This window comes from Narcine bancroftii, chromosome 14 (assembly GCF_036971445.1).
Source record: "Narcine bancroftii isolate sNarBan1 chromosome 14, sNarBan1.hap1, whole genome shotgun sequence".
NCBI classification, from domain to species: Eukaryota; Metazoa; Chordata; class Chondrichthyes; order Torpediniformes; family Narcinidae; genus Narcine; species Narcine bancroftii.
Genome location: NC_091482.1, coordinates 13,855,318 through 13,874,164, shown reverse-complemented (window position 1 = coordinate 13,874,164; position 18,847 = coordinate 13,855,318). Strand labels below are relative to the sequence as shown.

Sequence of the window (18,847 nt, the reverse complement as noted above, 5' to 3'; positions counted from 1 at the left end):
TGTTTTCTTTGTCCAGTCAGATCTTGGATTAAATGAACAGGACACACAGCTTTTGATTTCAGGGCACAATTCTATTGAAATTCTGTGGCCAACAAAGTGATCAGATGGTACCATAGAATTTGGCTCACTATTTTGAAGATTAGGAATGAATATGATCTGAGAATGTTGAAACTAAAAAATGAATTATAGATTTGATCATGTCTATATAAAACTTATGATAGAGCTAATCTATATAAATAACTATGTCAAAGAACAATGCCTCTTATGCCAGGTTGTTGTTCATTGACTTCAACTTGACATTCAACACAATCATACCTCAAACCCTAGGAAATAAACTCTTCACACTGAGACTCAACACCTCTCTCTGCCGCTGGATTCTGGAGTTGTAACTGAAAGAGCAGTCAGGCATGGATTGTAGCAAAATCTCAAGTCTCATCACAGTGTGTGTTCAGCCCACTAATTGTACAAGCTGTTGATTGGTGACTTCACTGCCAGATTCCGTTCAAACAGAATTATCAAGTTTTCCAACAGTGATGAGCCAGCTTACAGAGAGGAGATTGGAAGGCCTGTAAAATGGTGAGAGAACAACATCCTGAGTCGCAAAGTGGACAAGACGGAGGAGATGATTGTGGGACAAAGGTCCAAGATTTTCCATTACACGTCATTGGTTCAGTGATGAGACCACAGATTTTCTTGGTGTGCATACAAAGGGTGACCTAACCTGCAGCCACAATACTTCCTCCTTACTCGGGAAAATACTCCAGAACCTAAGACTTCCTAAGGAAATTGAAGAGGGCAAGTCCAGTGGTCCCCACCTTGACAACATTTTTCAGGAGTATTCAGCCTGGCGACGTCATTGTGTGGTATAGTAATTGCAAAACATCGGCAAAACGGCTGAGAAAGTAACTGGGGTCCCTCTTTCCTCTATTAACGACATTTACTGGGAGCGTTGCTTCGATAGGGCTCAGAATTATAGAAGACCCTTTCCATTCAGCCTGGCGACATCATTGTGTGGTATAGTAATTGCAAAACATCGGCAAAACGGCTGAGAGAGTAACTGGGGTCCCCCTTTACTCTATTAACGACATTTACTGGGATCGTTGCTTCGATAGGGCTCAGAATTATAGAAGACCCTTTCCATTCAGCCTGGCAACATCATTGTGTAGTATGGTAATTGCAAAACATCAGCAAAACGGCTGAGAGAGTAACTGGGGTCCCCCTTTCCTCTATTAACGACATTTACTGGGAGCGTTGCTTCGATGGGGCTCAGAATTATAGAAGACCCTTTCCATTCAGCCTGGTGACGTCATTGTGTGGTATAGTAATTGCAAAACATCAGCAAAATGGCTGAGAAAGTAACTGGGGTCCCCCTTTCCTCTATTAACGACATTTACTGGGAGCGTTGCCTAGATAGGGCTCAGAGAATTATAGAAGACCCTTTCCATTCAGCCTAGTATCATTGATCTACTACCATCAAGAATGAGGGTCAGGAACATCAAAATCAGAAATGCCCAGCTAAGAAATAGCTTTCTGCAGGCTGTGAGATTGATGAAGAGTATAGTGTAACCAAATAAACAATCGCAAAATATTTATATATAATAATTTAAAATTGTATCTGACTTGGATATATGTGATTATTATGCACTGCATTGTGAGTGCATGTTTTTGCACAGTGATCTGGAGAAATACTGTTTCATCAGGTTGTGTATATAGACAGATAATAAACTTGAACTTGAACGAAATGAATTAAATTTGCAGGCTTTCTATAGCTGTTAAAATAATCTTAAGGTTTGAGTTTAGTATAGTTGAAAATTGCATGGATTAGTTTGCCGGGAAAACAAGATGTTATTTATTACTGGCACCAGCCAGTATTCTTTCACCTTGGAGTCTCTATTTCAAAAGCGAGGTGAGATTGAGCAATCTGAACTTTTGCCCAACATGACATCAGATAGGACAGAAATGAGCTACAACATCATTAGGCAATGAATTAGCAATCACATTCAAAGAGATGAGGGGGGTTTAATTGGAAGTTGTATGGTTCCTCATGGGATGTTTTCCATTAAAGCTGATAGATAAGAGATATGATGATAAGAATATTAAAGATCAGTATCCCTCCAGTATGTGGTACTAAATTGTTGTTAAAATAAAGTTCTGTTTACAATGTTTGTGATGAAAGACATTTGGTTTAACAATTAATTCATCCACATTTATTTCTAACTATCTCTACAGACATACTTGAACAATATATTGGTATAAAAATGCAAGTGTAAACTTTTTTCTTTTTGAATAACTTTTCTTCTTCTATTTCTAGGTTTGGATAGATGCTGCTACGCAGATTTTCTTTTCGCTTGGCCCAGGATTTGGTGTTCTTTTGGCGTTTGCCAGCTATAACAAATTCAACAACAACTGTTACATGTCAGTCTCAAAAATATGTGATTTATGTTCATCTTGATTAGGCTTGTATAAATCACGAGAATTATTTTTATTTTCTGTTGAAAGTTGGTTCCTAGGAGGTTTGAAAAGCTCAGTGCTGAGAAATGTGCTTTTTTTAATTCCCATTTTGGAACCTGTCGTTAGGAGCGAAATGTGTGGAACAGGGTAAATATGACTCCCAATAATGACATACATCCCAAAATGTGCATAGTGAATTAACCTGGTAAACACTTTCCTCCTAGGATTACAGTTAAAGAGCAATTATTCAGTAAAGGATGTGGATGTTCATATTCTGTCATTAACCTGGATTTATACCAACTGTGGAGTTTGCATTCTCCCCAGAATTGTATGGGTTCTCTTGTAAATAAAAGGCATGAGTTGGTAAGTTAATTGGCTACTTTAAGTTGAGTCTTGCTTGCAGGAATATGATAGAATCTTAAAGAAGGTGATAGGAATGTGAAGACAACAAAATGGCATGAGTGAAGTGGCACACACCAGATGGGCCAAAGGACTATTTCTGTGCCATATGACTCTTTTTAATATGTTCTAAATCAATATGCAGGAAATCTTACCATGCTCATCGTAGCAATTGGTTGACATCTGTGGAGATAGAAATATATTTAAGCTTCTGAGTCATTGCCCTGGATTTGACCTGCTACCTACAGTGTCTGCCACCCTACATTAACTTGCTCCAAATAGAGAGAGCTAGCTGAGATGTCCCTCTGTACACAATGGGTGTCCCCTAATTGGAAGTGTCTAATGTTGAGACTGCCTCCTAATTCCTTGATGCTCCTTTACAACTTGCTGCATGCCAAGGCCTTTGAAAACCACTTCCAACTGGAGAAGGAGATTTCAGAACTAATAAAACAGAATTACTTATTAAAAAAGACTGTAAAATAATAAAACTGCTTTAATGCTAACACATTGATTTAATACATAACAACAAATACAGGCAACACTCGCCTTTTAGCCATTTGGATCAGGGAAATTATGCTTTCATGAAATTTGTTAGAGGGAAAAAAAAATCAAAGAAATAAATGCACAAATTATTTCAAATCTTGTCGCTTGACGAGCGCATATGATGCAGCTTTGCTTTGCGGATCATTTTCTAGAAACTCAACCCCACCCTTCCCCATAATGCACAAGTCACCTGTATTCTAAATTGTTAAAATAAAGTAAGTAAATTTAGTTAACCATTTCCAACCACAATTTTGTTGACAAGATTGGGGTTGGATTCTTTACATTAGTCATCTGTAGAATGAACCATGTGCTACTCTCATGTTAATGCTTCTCGAATCACTGGGAATTCACTGGCAAAGCAGGAAGTCAGATTTGATGGAGTATTGCAGGTCATTGGTTGTTCTCTCTAGATATTGGCTTTAACTCTGTTTCTCTCTCAACAGCTTTTATTTCTGGATAGTTAGACATTAATATCAGATTATGATAGTACAGACCTATCACCAATGTATATAGTGTATATAGTTACAGTATCTAGACTGTGCTTACAGCGATTGGCTGAGAGCTTTGCCACGCCTATTGTCTGGGCCTTAAAGGGTTGTGTCCCTAGCCAGGTCGGATCATTCCGGACTGGTCGGCCACCTGTGAAGAGCTCCTGTCTTTTGCTAATAAAAGCCTTGGTTTGGATCAACAAGTCTTTGGTTCTTTTGACGAGCTCTACAATTTTATTAGCAAAAGACAGGAGCTCTTCACAGGTGGCCGACCAGTCCGGAATGATCCGACCTGGCTAGGGACACAACCCTTTAAGGCCCAGACAGTAGGTGTGGCGAAGCTCTCAGCCAATCGCTGTAAGCACAGTCATTACACTCTAGATACTGTAACCATATACATTGGTGATAGGTCTGTACTATCACACAGATGTTGTATCATTGTATTTCCATTTTATTAACTGTTGTAATTGGAAGTATATTATGAAGATTAGAAAGAGATTAAACACTATCATGAATAGCTCATCAGGAATTGTATCCATTCCAGAAAATAGCAGATGTGTGAATTTCTTAATAATCATTAAGCCAATGCATTGATATGTGTGGAAATTCATCCTAAAAGCAAGATGTAGTTTTCATCAAACACTATATTTTGCATTATTCTGTCACCTAAAACTTTCCCTTTAGCACAGCATGTTGACTTCTGCATTATTTTAAGATCACCTGAGTTCTTCATAATACTGTAATCTTGAAAATGATGCTGATATCTTTCATCTGTACCCATGTCTCTATTTTATCACCCTGTGTTATAATGGTAATGAACATCAGATATGCAGTACAATTTCTCCTGTTCCATCTTTTGTGATTTCCAATTCAAAATTGTGAGCTCACACTTGTTTTCGTGTACAAACGGCTTTAAGGTTAAGTATACTTGTTTAAGTTCCTATGTATGAACAAAGAATTGTTTGTGTTTATTCTAATTATGTTGCTTGTTATTGTACTAAATTGGATTAGACTTTGGCTTTGTGGGAGAAGCCTGAATGATAGTAGATTATTGCTTCTGTGATTGGAGGCCTGTGACTACTGGTGATTCTCTGAGATCGGTGCTGAGTCCATTGTGGTTTACCATCTATATCTGTAATCTGAATGATAATATTGTAAAATTGATCAGTAAATTTGCAGATAACCTGAAGGTTGGGGTACAGTGGACAGTATGGAAGGTTTTGAAAGCTTGCCAGCAGGATCCGGACCAATTGGAAAAATGTGCTGCAAAATGGCAGATGGAATTTAATGCGAACAAGTGCTTGTCTTGTCAGGACAAACCAGGGTATGACTTTCATGGTAAACTGCAGGGCACTGTGGAATGCAATAGAACAGTGTTCTGGGAGTACACATGCATAATTCCTTGAAAATGGCACCACAGGTAGGTCGAGTTGTAAAGAGCTTTTGGTACATTAACCTTCACAAATCAAAGTATTGAGTACAGGAGTTGGGATATTATGTTGAAGTTATATAGGACATTGGTGGGGCCAAATATGGAGTGCTGTGTGAAACTTTGGTCATCTACTTGCAGGGAATCTATCACTAAGATTGAAAGTGTAGAGAAAAATTACAAGGATGTTGCCGGGACTTGAGCAGAGTTATGGGGAAAGGTTGAATAGATTAGAACTTTATTCTCTGGATTGTCAGAGAATGATGGCTATAGAGAGAATAAATGCAAGCAGGCTTTCTCCACTGAGGTCAGATGAGACAACAAGAGGACATGGGCAAAGGGTAAAATGTTTAAGGGGAATATTCGGGGGAACTTCTTCAAGCGGGTGGTGAGAGTGTGGAATGAGCTGCTGGAGGGTGCTGGATGTGGGTTTGATTTAAATATTTAAAATAAATTTGGATAGGAGGGCTATGGTCTGGGTGCAGGTTAATGGGACTAGTAGAAAAATAGTTTTGCTTGGACTTGATGGGCCAAAGGGTTTGTTTCTGTGCTCTATTGTTCTCTGGTTCTAAAAGGAATTTGGAAAATGTCCAAAATCACCAAGACATGTAAGGCTACAGAACAAGTCTTGGTAAATATCTATCTATCTAGATATAGATAGATATATACACAATATATAGGACTTGATGCTTGTCATGGATGTGGGAGGCTGAAGAATCTGTTTTTGTGCTATATGACTGTATTGATAATTATGAATATCTGATCTCAATTCAGAAAATGGGCTTATTTTCACCTTGTTTTCTTGCTTTAGGGATGCTTTGCTCACCAGCACTGTGAACTGCTTGACCAGTTTCCTGTCTGGCTTTGTTATTTTTACCATCCTGGGGTACATGGCAGAAAAGAGGAATGAAGAGGTAGCTGATGTGGCCAAAGATCTGGGTAGGATGCAGATTATTGCTACTTGCTGTTAGTTTCTACATTGTATTGCCCAGAATTTTTTGGAAGAACTACATAATGCATCTTTGAAATGAAAAATTATTTTTGATCTCATTCAGATATTAAAAAAATCTATTCGATTAATTTGTTGTACTGTTTTTAGGATGGAGGCCCCATTAGTACAAAGACAAACATTTGCACTGAATGAAACAGCCAATTATCCCCAACATTATTCTTGAAAGAAGCATGAAGACAAATGAGCCATAGCATTTTATGCATTGACTTGAACAATTTGCAGAGGAGTTCAATAATGTGCCAGGAAATTAAATCTTAAAATGGTTACAATAAGTAAATATAGAACCAGATGTATAACTATCTTTAAAGCATTGATAATCTCTTTCTAATATCTAATGTATCATTAAAAAAAATAGCTGGGACTGGCTAACAAGTCAGTAATATAATCAAATATTGGCAATTGTGCATTTGTCACTAATAATTGAGTAAAGTGATTGATTTTTGCCCTGCATTTATAAAAGGCTTTGGAAAAAGAATAAATCCAGAAATAAGACTAAATGGTCACCAAAAAAAAAAGATGGGGATGAATTTTGAGAAACTGCAAAACTGAAAATTCATGAAATACAGTTGCAGGAATTTGCTCAATATTCATGCCCTGTTGAGGAGGAGTGAGAGGGAGTATGTCCATGGTACACACTACATTTGCACTTTAAAAACAATAGCCATTATAAACATTGCGCCACAATGCGATGGGACTTTTACCTTTCCATGAATATAATTTTTAGTCTTAGGAAAAACTGCTGGATATTTGAAATCCAATCTGATGATTACAGTTTTTATTAGATTTGTAAAGGAACAGGAACCTTAGGATCTTTTAAGGGCTTTATAATATGGTGTAATAACATTAATGGAATAACAGGACTTGTAATCTAGTTCCTTCCTATTTCCACACCAATATCCCAACTTTCCTGAATCTTAGACTGAGCTAGAGACCTGTTTCTTTTTGGGGCTACACTCCCACCACTCATTGAAAAATCTTGATAGAATTTGGATCTCTGTTAGTGAAGGTCACCAGTCAGTGTAAGAGCCAGGAAATTCCTAGCAACCCCATCAGTCTACTGTAACTTTTAACAATGCATGATTTTTAATTGGGAAAAAATGAACGGTAGTCCATCAAGAGATGTTATTGCAATATGGAAATTTCCAAGCAATAACAAACCTTCGGGAAGAAGCTATGAGGCCTTGACTGCTGTGGGGACTGAGCCTCTGCTGTGGGGATGAGGCCTCCAGTCTTCGGGATCGCTTGTTGCCGGTGGTCAAGGTGGGGATGTCATGACGTGTTCTGCAGAGGGTGTGCCATGGTGTCCGGAGTGGCTGTAACATGTGCCTAGTTTTGGGAGGGTTCTGGAGGTTGTGCCGTCTTAGATCGTGGGGCCCTATGACGGATGGTAAGGTCAGTTGAGGAGGTTGTTGGGTCTCTCTTCTGCCATTGTGGGCATTTTATTTTCATTATGCACCATGATTGTGGAGGCTGGCAACATTGTGGGGGCCTGCACATATCATCTTGCGAAGTCTTCTTCCGACTGCCATTGGCATAGGTGTTGAAACTTTTGGGCTTCTATGGATTTTGAATTATGTGGCAGTTTCTTCACTCAAACTATCAGTCTTTTAATATCCAATCTATTGTAACGTCTCTACTGTGCCTATTGTCTAATTTTTTATTAATTACTGTATTGTTTGCACTATTTTATTCATTTTATGTAGCTTTGTTTAGGTTGTAGTCTTTTTTTTTGTCTTGCGTAGTAATAGTGTAGTCTTGTGTTGTCTTACACTGTATTTGTGTAGTCTCGTCATTTTATGCACCAATCATGGTTTGGAGTTTCATTTTTTTTTTACTGTGCACTGCATTTGCAGTTTGGTTTTAAAATGACAAAGGCTACTTGAAGTGCTTGAGTAGCATAGTCGAGAAATGGGAAAACTAGCAGGTCGGAGGTTGCTGTGCAGTGACTTGCCAACTTTAAACTACCATCCAACCATGACATTTTTTAAATGTGCAGTGCAGATTGTGGTTTGAATGTATTCACTGGCATCTTATTAACTTTACCCTGTAAATTAGAAATGGTGCAGGGACTGTAGACAGTCTGAACTATTTAAATAGGTTTATGGTATTCTTCTTCATCTGTAGTGGGGAGCGATGGTTTTAGCAGGAGTCATCCGAATTCGACCTGGAAGATTAACCAAATTGATATAAAGACAGTTCTTGAGGTGACTCTGTTCAGTGATTTGTATTTGTGTTTGCTTCTACTCCTTCACTTTGAAATATTTTTAAAACCTAATCTAGGGCTATCATATTGAAATGGATCTGCAGTGTGGAGTATTCTAATTGACTGGGCGACAGTGTGTGCTGTAAAATGATTGCTGGGAAATCAGCTTGACCAATTCACTTCCAGAATCTCTGATACTCAAGCTCCAATAAATTGTGGTTTCTGTTTTTTTTTTAAAACTACCCCAAGCAGACAATTTCCTCCACTCTTTTGGGATGAGCTGAGGAATACAAAGGACAGGATCACAGAAATGTGCCTGGTGTATAGTGTATATGGGCTCAGTGGGTTGGCTGTATGGTTGAATGCTATTCCAAATCAATAAAAGCTGTAAATTTTATCTTGGCCCCTCCCATCTATTCACATCTAGGATTTTACCTCCATCCTGTATTAACCCCAAATATCTATCAATCTGTCTTGAATATATGCAGTGACTATCTTTAAAACCTCTTTGGTCAAAGATTCTCAGCATTTGTCATGAAGAAATCTTACTTTAGTCCTGAGAAACTGACCCCTTGTATTGAGCCAGGGGAAAGATCCACACTGTCGAGCTCTGACAGAATTGGTATATTTTACTAAGCCTTCTCTGTATTAAACTACAAGGCTAGTTTGTTTAATCTCTTTAGCACAGGGTATCCTATGTTGGGAAACAATTTGTTTCACTTCCTCCATTACAAGTATATTCTTTCTTACGAAGAGATAGTTTTTCTAACAAAAGTGAATAATCAGAAGTTAATTTATTCACATGAACTTCCATCTGACACGTCCTTGCCCATTACTTAGACTGCCATTGGAGCCTTGCAGCCTCTGCATCCAATTTCTAATTTGGTTAAATAACTTCTTGTAGGGCATCTTAGCAGAGGATATCAGAAAGTCTAAATATGCCACATCTGCTGGTTTCCATTTACCTACTTTATAGCTTCAAAACAAAATCTATCAGTTCTTATGTCAAACATGATTTCTCTTTCATTAAACCATGTTGACTTTGTTCAATATTATCATTTTCTAAGTGCCCTGTTACCACTTGAAGTAAATTAAATCATTTTCCCTAATGTTGATCTCAGGCTAACTCAGCTCAGTTCCCCACTTCCACTCTCCTCCCTTTCTTAAATAGTACAGTTGGATTTGTCACCTAAAAAAGGAACCACTTTCATTGTGAGAAATTGACAATCAGTACACAGTCAAAAACTTGGAATGCAAGTTATCAGGTTATGGGGATTTTTCTGGGTTTGTTCCTATTATCTCCAAAACATTTTTTTCAAACTAAAGCCAATTTCTTTAAGCTCCTCAATCATTCAAGATCTGTTGTTCTTTTCTATCTCTGGAAGATTTTAATGTCCCCACGGACACAAAATGTGTTTAATTTTGTTATTCCCTTACTTTTCAATGTAATTTCTCCCTTGATCTGCAAGAACCAATGTAATCCTTATATTTTTCCCTGTTCCTAGGGCCCAGTCTGCTTTTCATCACTTATGCAGAGGGAATTGCCAACTTGCCAGCGCCAACATTTTTTGCCATAATATTTTTCGTAATGCTGATCACTTTGGGTTTGGATAGCACGGTAAGCAATTGAGCATCTGCTGAAGCTTTCTGTGGTAAACATGCGCTTATAGTGGGGAAAAAAAACATTCATAATAACTGAATCCACATTGCACTGAGCTTTGTTTCTAGCTGTGTATATTTTCATTATGTTGTACCAGACTTCAAAAGCACAACTTGGGGAATTTTGTCTGGGTTATTTGCAAAAGAAGTAATCAAACAACTTGTGTTTTTTGTATTTTGATAATCGGAATTATAATGCTGACCACATTAGTTTCCATTTAATTTTGACTTGTGGAAAGATTAAATTGTTAGAACAACTCAGCAGGAAACTGTTGTGTAGATTCTGAATTGGCTTGCCCACATAATGCAGAGGGTGGTCGTAGTTGGAGGGTATTGTGGCTGGTGGTCTGTGGCTCATGCTGTCTGTGATTTTTTTTTCAATGTCTTGAATGAAGAAATGGAGGGGTAGGTTAGGTAGTTTGCAGACGACATAAAGGTTGGAGGTATTGTGGATTTTAAGGGTTGTTGAAGATTACACTGAGCTGCAGAATTGGGCAGAGAAATGGAAAATGGAGTTCAACCTGGATAAGGGTTGTGATTTAGGATACACTTTGTAAGATCAAGGTTGAGCAAGCTAGGGATTTTCTCCTTAGAATGGCAGATGATGAAGAGACACTTCAACATGCGTATAAGATTTTGAGAGGTATAGAGAGAGTGGACAGCTAGCACCCTTTTGCCAGCGCAAAATTGGCCAATACAAGAGGACATTTGTTTGAGGACAGTTCACGGGAGATGGAGGGCATGTGAGGTATCACAGATGTAAGTGGGGAGGCATTGGACTAGGGGAGAAAATATGAAACTAGTTCAATGAGGCAAAAGCAAGTGGAAACATGGGTCGACCAGGATGGTTGGGTTTGTTTATCTTGGGTGCAGTGCAGGGATGGGAGACAATGAGGTTGGAGGCCAAAGGAGGGAAGCAACCAGAGGTGATAAGGTTAGATATGGTGTTGGAGACAGCGGTTTGGTGGGGTTCTGTGGGAAGAGTAGGTGGTATCTGAGAGCTGTTGTCTGGCCTCAGTGAGGTCAGTATACCAGACCACAACAGCATCACCCTTGTCTGTGGGATTGATGTGAGGTTGGGATTGATGCGGTGATAGTGGAGGGCAGAACATTTGGAAGAAGTAAGATTAGAATATGAGAGGGGAATGGTGAAGTTGAGGTGGTTGATATCTGGCAGCAGTTGGAAATATAGAGATCCAGAGTGGGCAGCTGGTCAGGATAACCATGCTTAAAGCGGGAGAAGGGGTCTTGGTGGGGATAGAGAGTAACAGTCATGGAAGTAGGTGGTGAAAGAACGGTTCAACATTGTGGCTTGCACAGAACTCATTAGGTGTGGGATGAAGGTATAGCCTCGGAGTGTTTCATTTCAGAGAGGGGAAAGAAAAGATCAAGCAGGGGTCAGAGTGGGAATCAGTGTGGTGGAGGGTGTTGGGGTGGGGGGGGGGTGGAGATGGGAGGTTGGAGGTGAAAGGTTGGGGGTTGGCAGAAGGAGGGCGAGGTCAGATAGGGGAGGAAGAGGGTGGAAGATGAAGTCAGAGGGTTATGGGGTTGGGTAAAAGAGGGGAGCTGAGAGGGGGAGATGGTAGAGTAGAGAGAGGTGTAAGAGGATGAGAGATTGGGTCCACAGTAGAAGTCTATGTTGGGAGCCACATGGTTCCAGTTCGGATGGGAAGCTCTGACTCAAGGGTGGCTGGGACTCAGGTGACAGTCGACGGCATCAGAGTCAATGCTGGAATTGGCTGTCGAAGTGACGGGAGCTCCGGTGAGTTAGAGGTCAGGGCTCAGGTTTGTGGACTGGGCGTAGGCAACCAGGATCAGTGAAAATTAATAGTACAGTGATAATGGCAAAGTGATGTTCTACTTGTAAATCATTATAATATTCATGTATATTATTTTGAAAGGATGCTTTTGTTTTTAATCTTAGTTTGCAGGTCTGGAAGGAGTAATAACAGCTGTATTGGATGAATATTCAGTGTTACTTAAAAAACGCCGTGAATGGTTTGTGCTTGGTCTGATTGTGGTTTGCTTTTTGGGATCTTTGACCACCACCACATTTGTAAGTGCAAAGATTACATTTTAATTATGACAAACTATGTCTTCCCTTGCCCGCCAATCAAATTTAAGACATTTATTCTTCTGCCAGGAATTTAGAAATTGGACAAACAGGGTTTGTGTTTTGCTTTGTCACATTTTGCACAACTGCTTACAGAGATAATTCAATTATTCTTAATTTGTTTAATATTTCACTTTCTTGTTTTAGCTTCACAATCAGAACTCTGTTCCAGCAAGAGGCACTGCCACGAGGCTCACAATTTGCATATATATGCACACAGATAAATTTCCAACCCTCAGAAGACTTCTCCGTACAAGGACATAGTTCTTAGAATTCTCTTCGGATTTTGTTATCAGCATTGTGTCTCTTACCCAATGGTTAATTGTCTTTGCCAAATATGGAGTTGTCGTTCATAATCAGTGTTAAACTTTGCAAAATATACCATGGAATGTTCTCTGCCATATTATTTTTGGTAACTGCTTTAAAACTTACATTCACACTACCATGAAGGACAACCAACATTTTATCTCTTATTTAGTACCAATGTTAACTAATATTTCACCAGGTTTCCATTAGGCAAAGAGTTGAAATCACTCTGAATCCTGCAATCCATATCTATCATATTTGTACTAATAACACATGACCGAAACAGATGCAGTTCCATGATTCTTTAACAAACCCACTTAAGGACAATAAATCCTATAAAGATAGTCATACATTTTTAATATAAAAACTTTGCACCAAACAAAGAGTAATTATTACACACTGTTGTTGAAATTCATGTCAACAGTTTTATGTTGATGTTGCTCCGCTATACAGTGCATTCATGACCAAGTGTTGTTTACTTCTACCATTTCAGGGTGGGGCATATGTGGTGAAATTCTTTGAAGAATATGCTACAGGAGCTGCTATTATTGCTGTGGTGTTTCTGGAGGCAATAGCTGTGTCTTGGTTTTATGGTATGTTCTACATGTGCGCAAGATTGATCACAAATGTGGTGAGATAGGGAATGATTGGGAAAGATATTTCTGTGAACTGGAAGTATAAAAAGTATAAGTACAAGATGATATAAATCCAAATGGAAATGGGGAGAATCCTTTATCTAGAGAGGGACATTAAAATGTAGAATTTACTTCTACATTAAATAGTCAAAATATATATTATGTTTAGAACCATCTCGTCTGCCAACCATCATCTCCCTGGTCCCACTGACCTGCTCCCATACCATAACCCTCCAGTCCTCTCACATCCATGACCCTGTCCAAGTTGCTCTTAAAACACACGATCAATCCCACATTCACCACCTCAAATGACAGCTCATTCCACATTCCCACCACCCTCCGAGTTAAAAATCTCCCTCCTAAGGTTCCTCCTAAATCTCTTCCCCTCAGCTTAAAATTATAACCTCTCGTATTTATCAACCTAATCTAAGTGGAAAAAGCCTATTTGCATCCACTCTGCCTATACCTCTCGTAATCTTGTCAACCTCGATCAAATCTCCCCTCATTCTTCTTCACTCCAAGGAATAAAGTCCTAACCTGTCCAATCTTTCCCTATAACTCAACCCCTGAAGACCCGGCAACATTCTAGTAAATCTTCTCTGCACTCTTTCAATCTTATCGATATCCTTCCTGTAGTTATGTGCCCAGAACTGCGCACAATATTCCAAATTTGGCCTTACCAATGTCTTAAACAACTTCAACATAACATCCCAACTCCTATACTCAATACTTTGATTTATAAAGGTTAAAATACCAAAAGCTTTCTTTATAACCTTGTCCACATGCGACACCATTTTCAGGGAACAATGTATCTGCATTTCTAGTTCCCTCTGTTTCTCCACACTCCTTAGTGCCTCATCATTTACTGAATACCTCCTACCTTGGTTTGCCCTTCCAAAATACATCACCTCACACTTGTCTGTATTAAACTCCATCAGCCACTTTCTGGTCCATTCTCCTAGCTGTCCAGGTCCTTCTGCTAACTTTGATAACCTTCCTTTCTGTCCACAACGCCTCCCATCTTTGGATTAGCATTACTTGCTAATCCATTATCATCTAGATCATTAATGTATACAACAAACAACAATGGTCTCAACAAGGATCCCTGAGGCACACCACTGGTCACAGGCCTCCAATCTGAGATGCAACTGTCCACTACCATCCTCTGCCTTCTCCCACACAGCCAATTTTGAATCCAGTTTACCACCTCTCCTTGAATACCTAGTGTCATAACCTTCTGAACTAACCTCCCGTGTGGGACCTTGTCAAAAGATTTTCTGAAGTCCATGTAGACAACATCCATGGCCTTTTCTCATCCACCTTTCTGGTACCTCCTAAAAACTCCTAGATTTGTTAATCATTACCTAGCGTACACAAAGCCATGTTGGCTATTCTTAATCAGCCCATGATCAACCAGATACCTATATATCCTGTCTATCCGAACTCTTTACAATATTTTATGTACTACTGGCGTCCGACTCACTGGCCTATAATTACCTGGTTTATTTTTGGAGCCTTTTTTAAACAAAGGGACAACATGAGCTACTCTCTAATTCTCTGGCACCTCACCCGTGGCTAAGGACATTTTGAATATATCAGCCAGGGCCCCTCAAATTTCTTCACCAGTCTCCTTCAAGGTTTGAGGGAATATCATATCTGGCCCAGTGATTTATCTACCTTTATTCTCTGTAAGGCAGCAAGCTCCTCTTCTCCTTAATCTCCATCTGTTCCATGACTTTTCTGTTTGTTTCCCTTCCTTATCCTGAGTAAATACTGATGTAAAAAACTATTTAAGATCTCCCCCATTTCTTGATGCTTCACAAAGAGTTGACCACTCTGATCCTCTCGTGGACCAATTTTGTCCTTTTTATCCTTTTAATATACTTATAGAACCCCTTTGGGCTTACCTTCACATTATCTGCCAGAGCAACCTCGCATTTTCTTTTTGCCTCCCTGATTTTCTTTCGTATTTTCTTACTTTTTTTTGTGCTCTTCAAGTACCTCATAAGCTCCTTGTTGCCTATACTTGCTATACATCTCCCTCTTTTTCTTAACCAGATCACCAATATACCTTGAAAACCAGGGTTCCCTCTGCCAAGTAACTTTGCCTTTAATCCTAACAGGAACATGCAAACTCTGCACTCTCAAAATTTCACTCTTGAAGGCCATCCACTTTCTTAACACAATAAAACAATATATCCCAATCCACTCCTCCGAAATCCTTTCTCATTTCCATAAATAACGTGAAGCTAATGACCTTGTAGCCACTGAACCCAAAATGTTCACCTACACGCACATCTGTCACCTGACCTGCCTTGTTCCCTAATAGGAAATCAAGTACTGTCTCCTTTCTCATTGGTACCTCTATGTATTGAATTAGAAAACTTTCTTGAACGCATCTCACAAACTCCAAGCCATCCATTCCTTTTACAGTATGGATTTCCAGTCAATATTTGGGAAGTTAAAATCCCTTATCACAACGTTGTTCTTCCTACATCAATCTGCTGTCTCTCTACAGATTTGCTCCTCCAATTCTTTTTGACTATTGGGCTCCTCCAATTCTTTTTGACTATTGGGCTGTCTATAATACAACCCAATCAGTGTGGTCACACCTTTTTCATTCCTTAACTTCACCCATATATGATCTCTGTAGACAAGTCATCCTGGCTTGTCCTGACTTCGCACAACAGATATTTTCCCTGACTAGCAATGCCACTCCTCCCCCTTTCATCCCTCCTCCTCTATCACGTCTGAAGCAACGGAACCCCAGAACATTAAGATACCAGTCCTGTCCATCCTGCTACCAAGTCTCACTAATAACACGTGTCAATCAATGCCCTAAGATCATCAACCTTTCAAACAATACTCCTTGCATTAAAATAAATACACTGGAGAAAATTTCTATCACATAGAAACCTTTGATGTTTGTCTATACATGCAGTCCTCACATGAACTTTGTAAGTACACAAGATAAAAGGAGGAAGAAATATTCTTAGGATTACATGAAATAGGAGGAGGATGTTTATACTAATAAGTATTAATCAGTTAAGTAAATATCCTGTTCAGATAGATATCCATTGTCCATCTATGGCCTCATGGCTGTTGGACCTATGCTCCTCCTCCTGCCTTCCTACTTTTATATTCAGGCATCTGCATGCTTTTTTTTCCCTCGTACCTGACAAAGGTCTCAGGCCTGAAATGTTGGTTATATATTTCTACCTCACAGTGTCTATAGACATTTCTGTTTCTGTTCTATATAATTCTTTGTAAAATTCAATTTAACCATCTGAAATAAAGCCAGTTACAAGGGGTGGAAAAATAAATGGATTCAACAAGATAAATTTCGGGAAAATGGAACAAGGGGACAAAAATTGGTTAAAAAAACTAACTTTTTTTGGAATGACCATCTGATTCCTTCATTACATTATGCAAGTAGCAGTAGTAGAGTGTAATCGGTTTAATCATTTCCCTTAAACTAACATTTCTTCTAGGTTGGAGTCCATTTTAATTATGTCATTGTACTTGGGATTTTTCTGTTAGAGACACTGTAATATAATACAAGTAACTTGCTACTTAACAATAATCAAAAAATTATTCAGGGATAGACAAGTGATCTAAGATGGGAAATTAATTCCATTCACACAACTCACTAGAATTCTTTTCACTAGTTTTAACTTTGAATAGTAAAACTTCAAATAATTTAAATTAATTGTCTCACCTGGAATCACCATATCTCATGGGTTAATGTAAATGAAGAACTTTTGACAGCCTGAATTTTGAGCTAAACGTAAAGCATAAAATACTGGAAATACTCAGCAGGTCAGACCGCATCTGTGAGGAGAAATAGTTATTCTTTGAGGTTGGAGACCCTTCGTTACTTTGAACAGTTGGGCTTGATTCATGTTGTCTTTTTCTCTTAATGTTCTAGGGATGAAGCGTTTTTGCCGGGCTGTTCAAAAAATGCTTGGTTTCAGTCCAGGCTTGTTCTGGCAGATATGTTGGGTTGCCATTAGCCCATTTTTCCTTCTGGTAAGATTACTTGGCCAGCTATTTACTAATTTTGCCTTCATCTGTTAAATTGTGCTACTTGGATATTGCTGTTAAATCTCATGGAAGATCAAGATGATCTTCCTATACATCCTTTTAGCACCCACTGTGAACCCAAGTGCTTTCTGTAAATTTTCACCCAGTGAAATTGAATTGTAAAGATTCACTTCCTGCAGAATTGATGAAAGCTAAAGAAGAGATGATTGAATTGAAGGAAAAGGTGAAATGTCAGTGTTCTTAAATGCCCACCAGCAAACAATCCTTAATCTTTACAAAGAGACCTGGAGAAATTAAATGCAAATTATAATGTAATGGATAGGTTATTCTTTCATTCTTGTTCGTGAAATCAATCTTTTAATAGAGCCAATTATTCAAGTCCATTTTAACTTTAACACAGCCAAAGGCAATTCACTTTTTTCTGTGACTGTAAAATGTCCCTCTCTACATTTTGCACTGTTAATATGTTGGTCATATGCTTGCCAAGTCAGGAATTGAAAACTTATGCTGGTTATTCTGGACTTAAAAATTAAAGGGAAAATGTATCCACTATTGATTAGATGGATATAAGATTTCATGATTTTTTTCTTTATCCTTTAACCCAATCAATCTTTTTTTAAAAAAAGCAAAGACCCATGGGGTTTGTAGGTTAATTGGTTGCATGGGTATATTTGAGTGGCACAGGCTCATGGGCTGGACTGTACATTTAAATTAAAATTAAATTTGAAAAAACACCTCTAAAGGCAGGTTCTCAGGTCATTTTTCACCTTGCTGTTTGTGGGACTAAAATTATAAATGACATACTAGCATTGGGAGGAATCCTTCATGCTCTACTCTCGAAAGCCAACCTCCTACGTTTTCTGTCAATCTAATATTACAAAATGATATGCCAATGAAGCAGTCCTTTGCTTATTGAAATATAGACAACTGCACATTTAGCCCATATTCTCCACAAGTTCTCCCATAATTTCCTCTCCTTTAATTCCTCCACTTGCTGCTTAACAGCCAGCTGAGACAAGTGTTGCCTTCACCAAATAGTTGTGATTAGTCAGGCTTTCTAGGCCTGGAGTTGAAGGTTTATTAACACTCGTCTCCACTAAAAGTCAGTAGTCTTCCACAGCAAACAACGTCAGGACGGGTAGCATCTGTAGAAAGAGAAATTGACATGTATTAATCATCTTAACACAAAGCAATTCTAAAACCAAGAAATAAGATATGCCAAGAAATACAGATTGGCAATAAATGAGGGTGAACAATATTGAACATGTAATTACTTGCATAACTTCAGGTTTAGATTCAGATTGGTTGACATCACATACAACTCTGGGATTCTTTTTCCTGTAGGCGAGGCAGAGTGATCACTTATTGGCAAGAAAAATTGTATCCAACATACACATTTAACTAAAGAACTGTAAACAGATAACGAATAGAAACAAACTGTGCAATACAGAGAAAGGGGAAAGAAATCAATAAAGGGCAAAAATAAGAGTCCTTAAAGGAGTCCCTGATTGAGTGTGCTGTTGAGGAGTCTGATGGTGGAGGGGGAGGAGCTGTTCTTGAACCTG

General features: G+C 38.7%; 1 protein-coding gene and 1 long non-coding RNA gene across 9 annotated transcripts in view; one reads left to right on the top strand and one right to left on the bottom strand.

Moving 5' to 3' along the window:
• The window catches only part of LOC138749545 (sodium-dependent serotonin transporter-like), an 89,203-nt gene that overhangs the window by 62,715 nt on the left and 7,641 nt on the right, over nucleotides 1–18,847 (top strand). For 7 of the 8 annotated variants that reach the window (XM_069911028.1, XM_069911031.1, XM_069911034.1 and 4 more), the window contains 6 exons: nucleotides 2,312–2,415; nucleotides 6,122–6,249; nucleotides 10,031–10,143; nucleotides 12,109–12,240; nucleotides 13,097–13,196; nucleotides 17,167–17,267. In XM_069911028.1, the coding sequence (XP_069767129.1) occupies nucleotides 2,312–2,415; nucleotides 6,122–6,249; nucleotides 10,031–10,143; nucleotides 12,109–12,240; nucleotides 13,097–13,196; nucleotides 17,167–17,267 (678 nt within the window). Of the gene's footprint in view, nucleotides 1–2,311; nucleotides 2,416–6,121; nucleotides 6,250–10,030; nucleotides 10,144–12,108; nucleotides 12,241–12,444; nucleotides 12,679–13,096; nucleotides 13,197–17,166; nucleotides 17,268–18,847 lie in introns of those variants that run through there. The other variant, XM_069911035.1, reaches the window with a different exon arrangement.
• LOC138749549 (uncharacterized) lies at nucleotides 2,193–3,941 on the bottom strand. Its single transcript, XR_011348740.1, has 2 exons — nucleotides 3,006–3,941; nucleotides 2,193–2,385 (listed from the first exon to the last, which is right to left on the bottom strand). It is a non-coding gene; the product is annotated as an uncharacterized lncRNA (long non-coding RNA).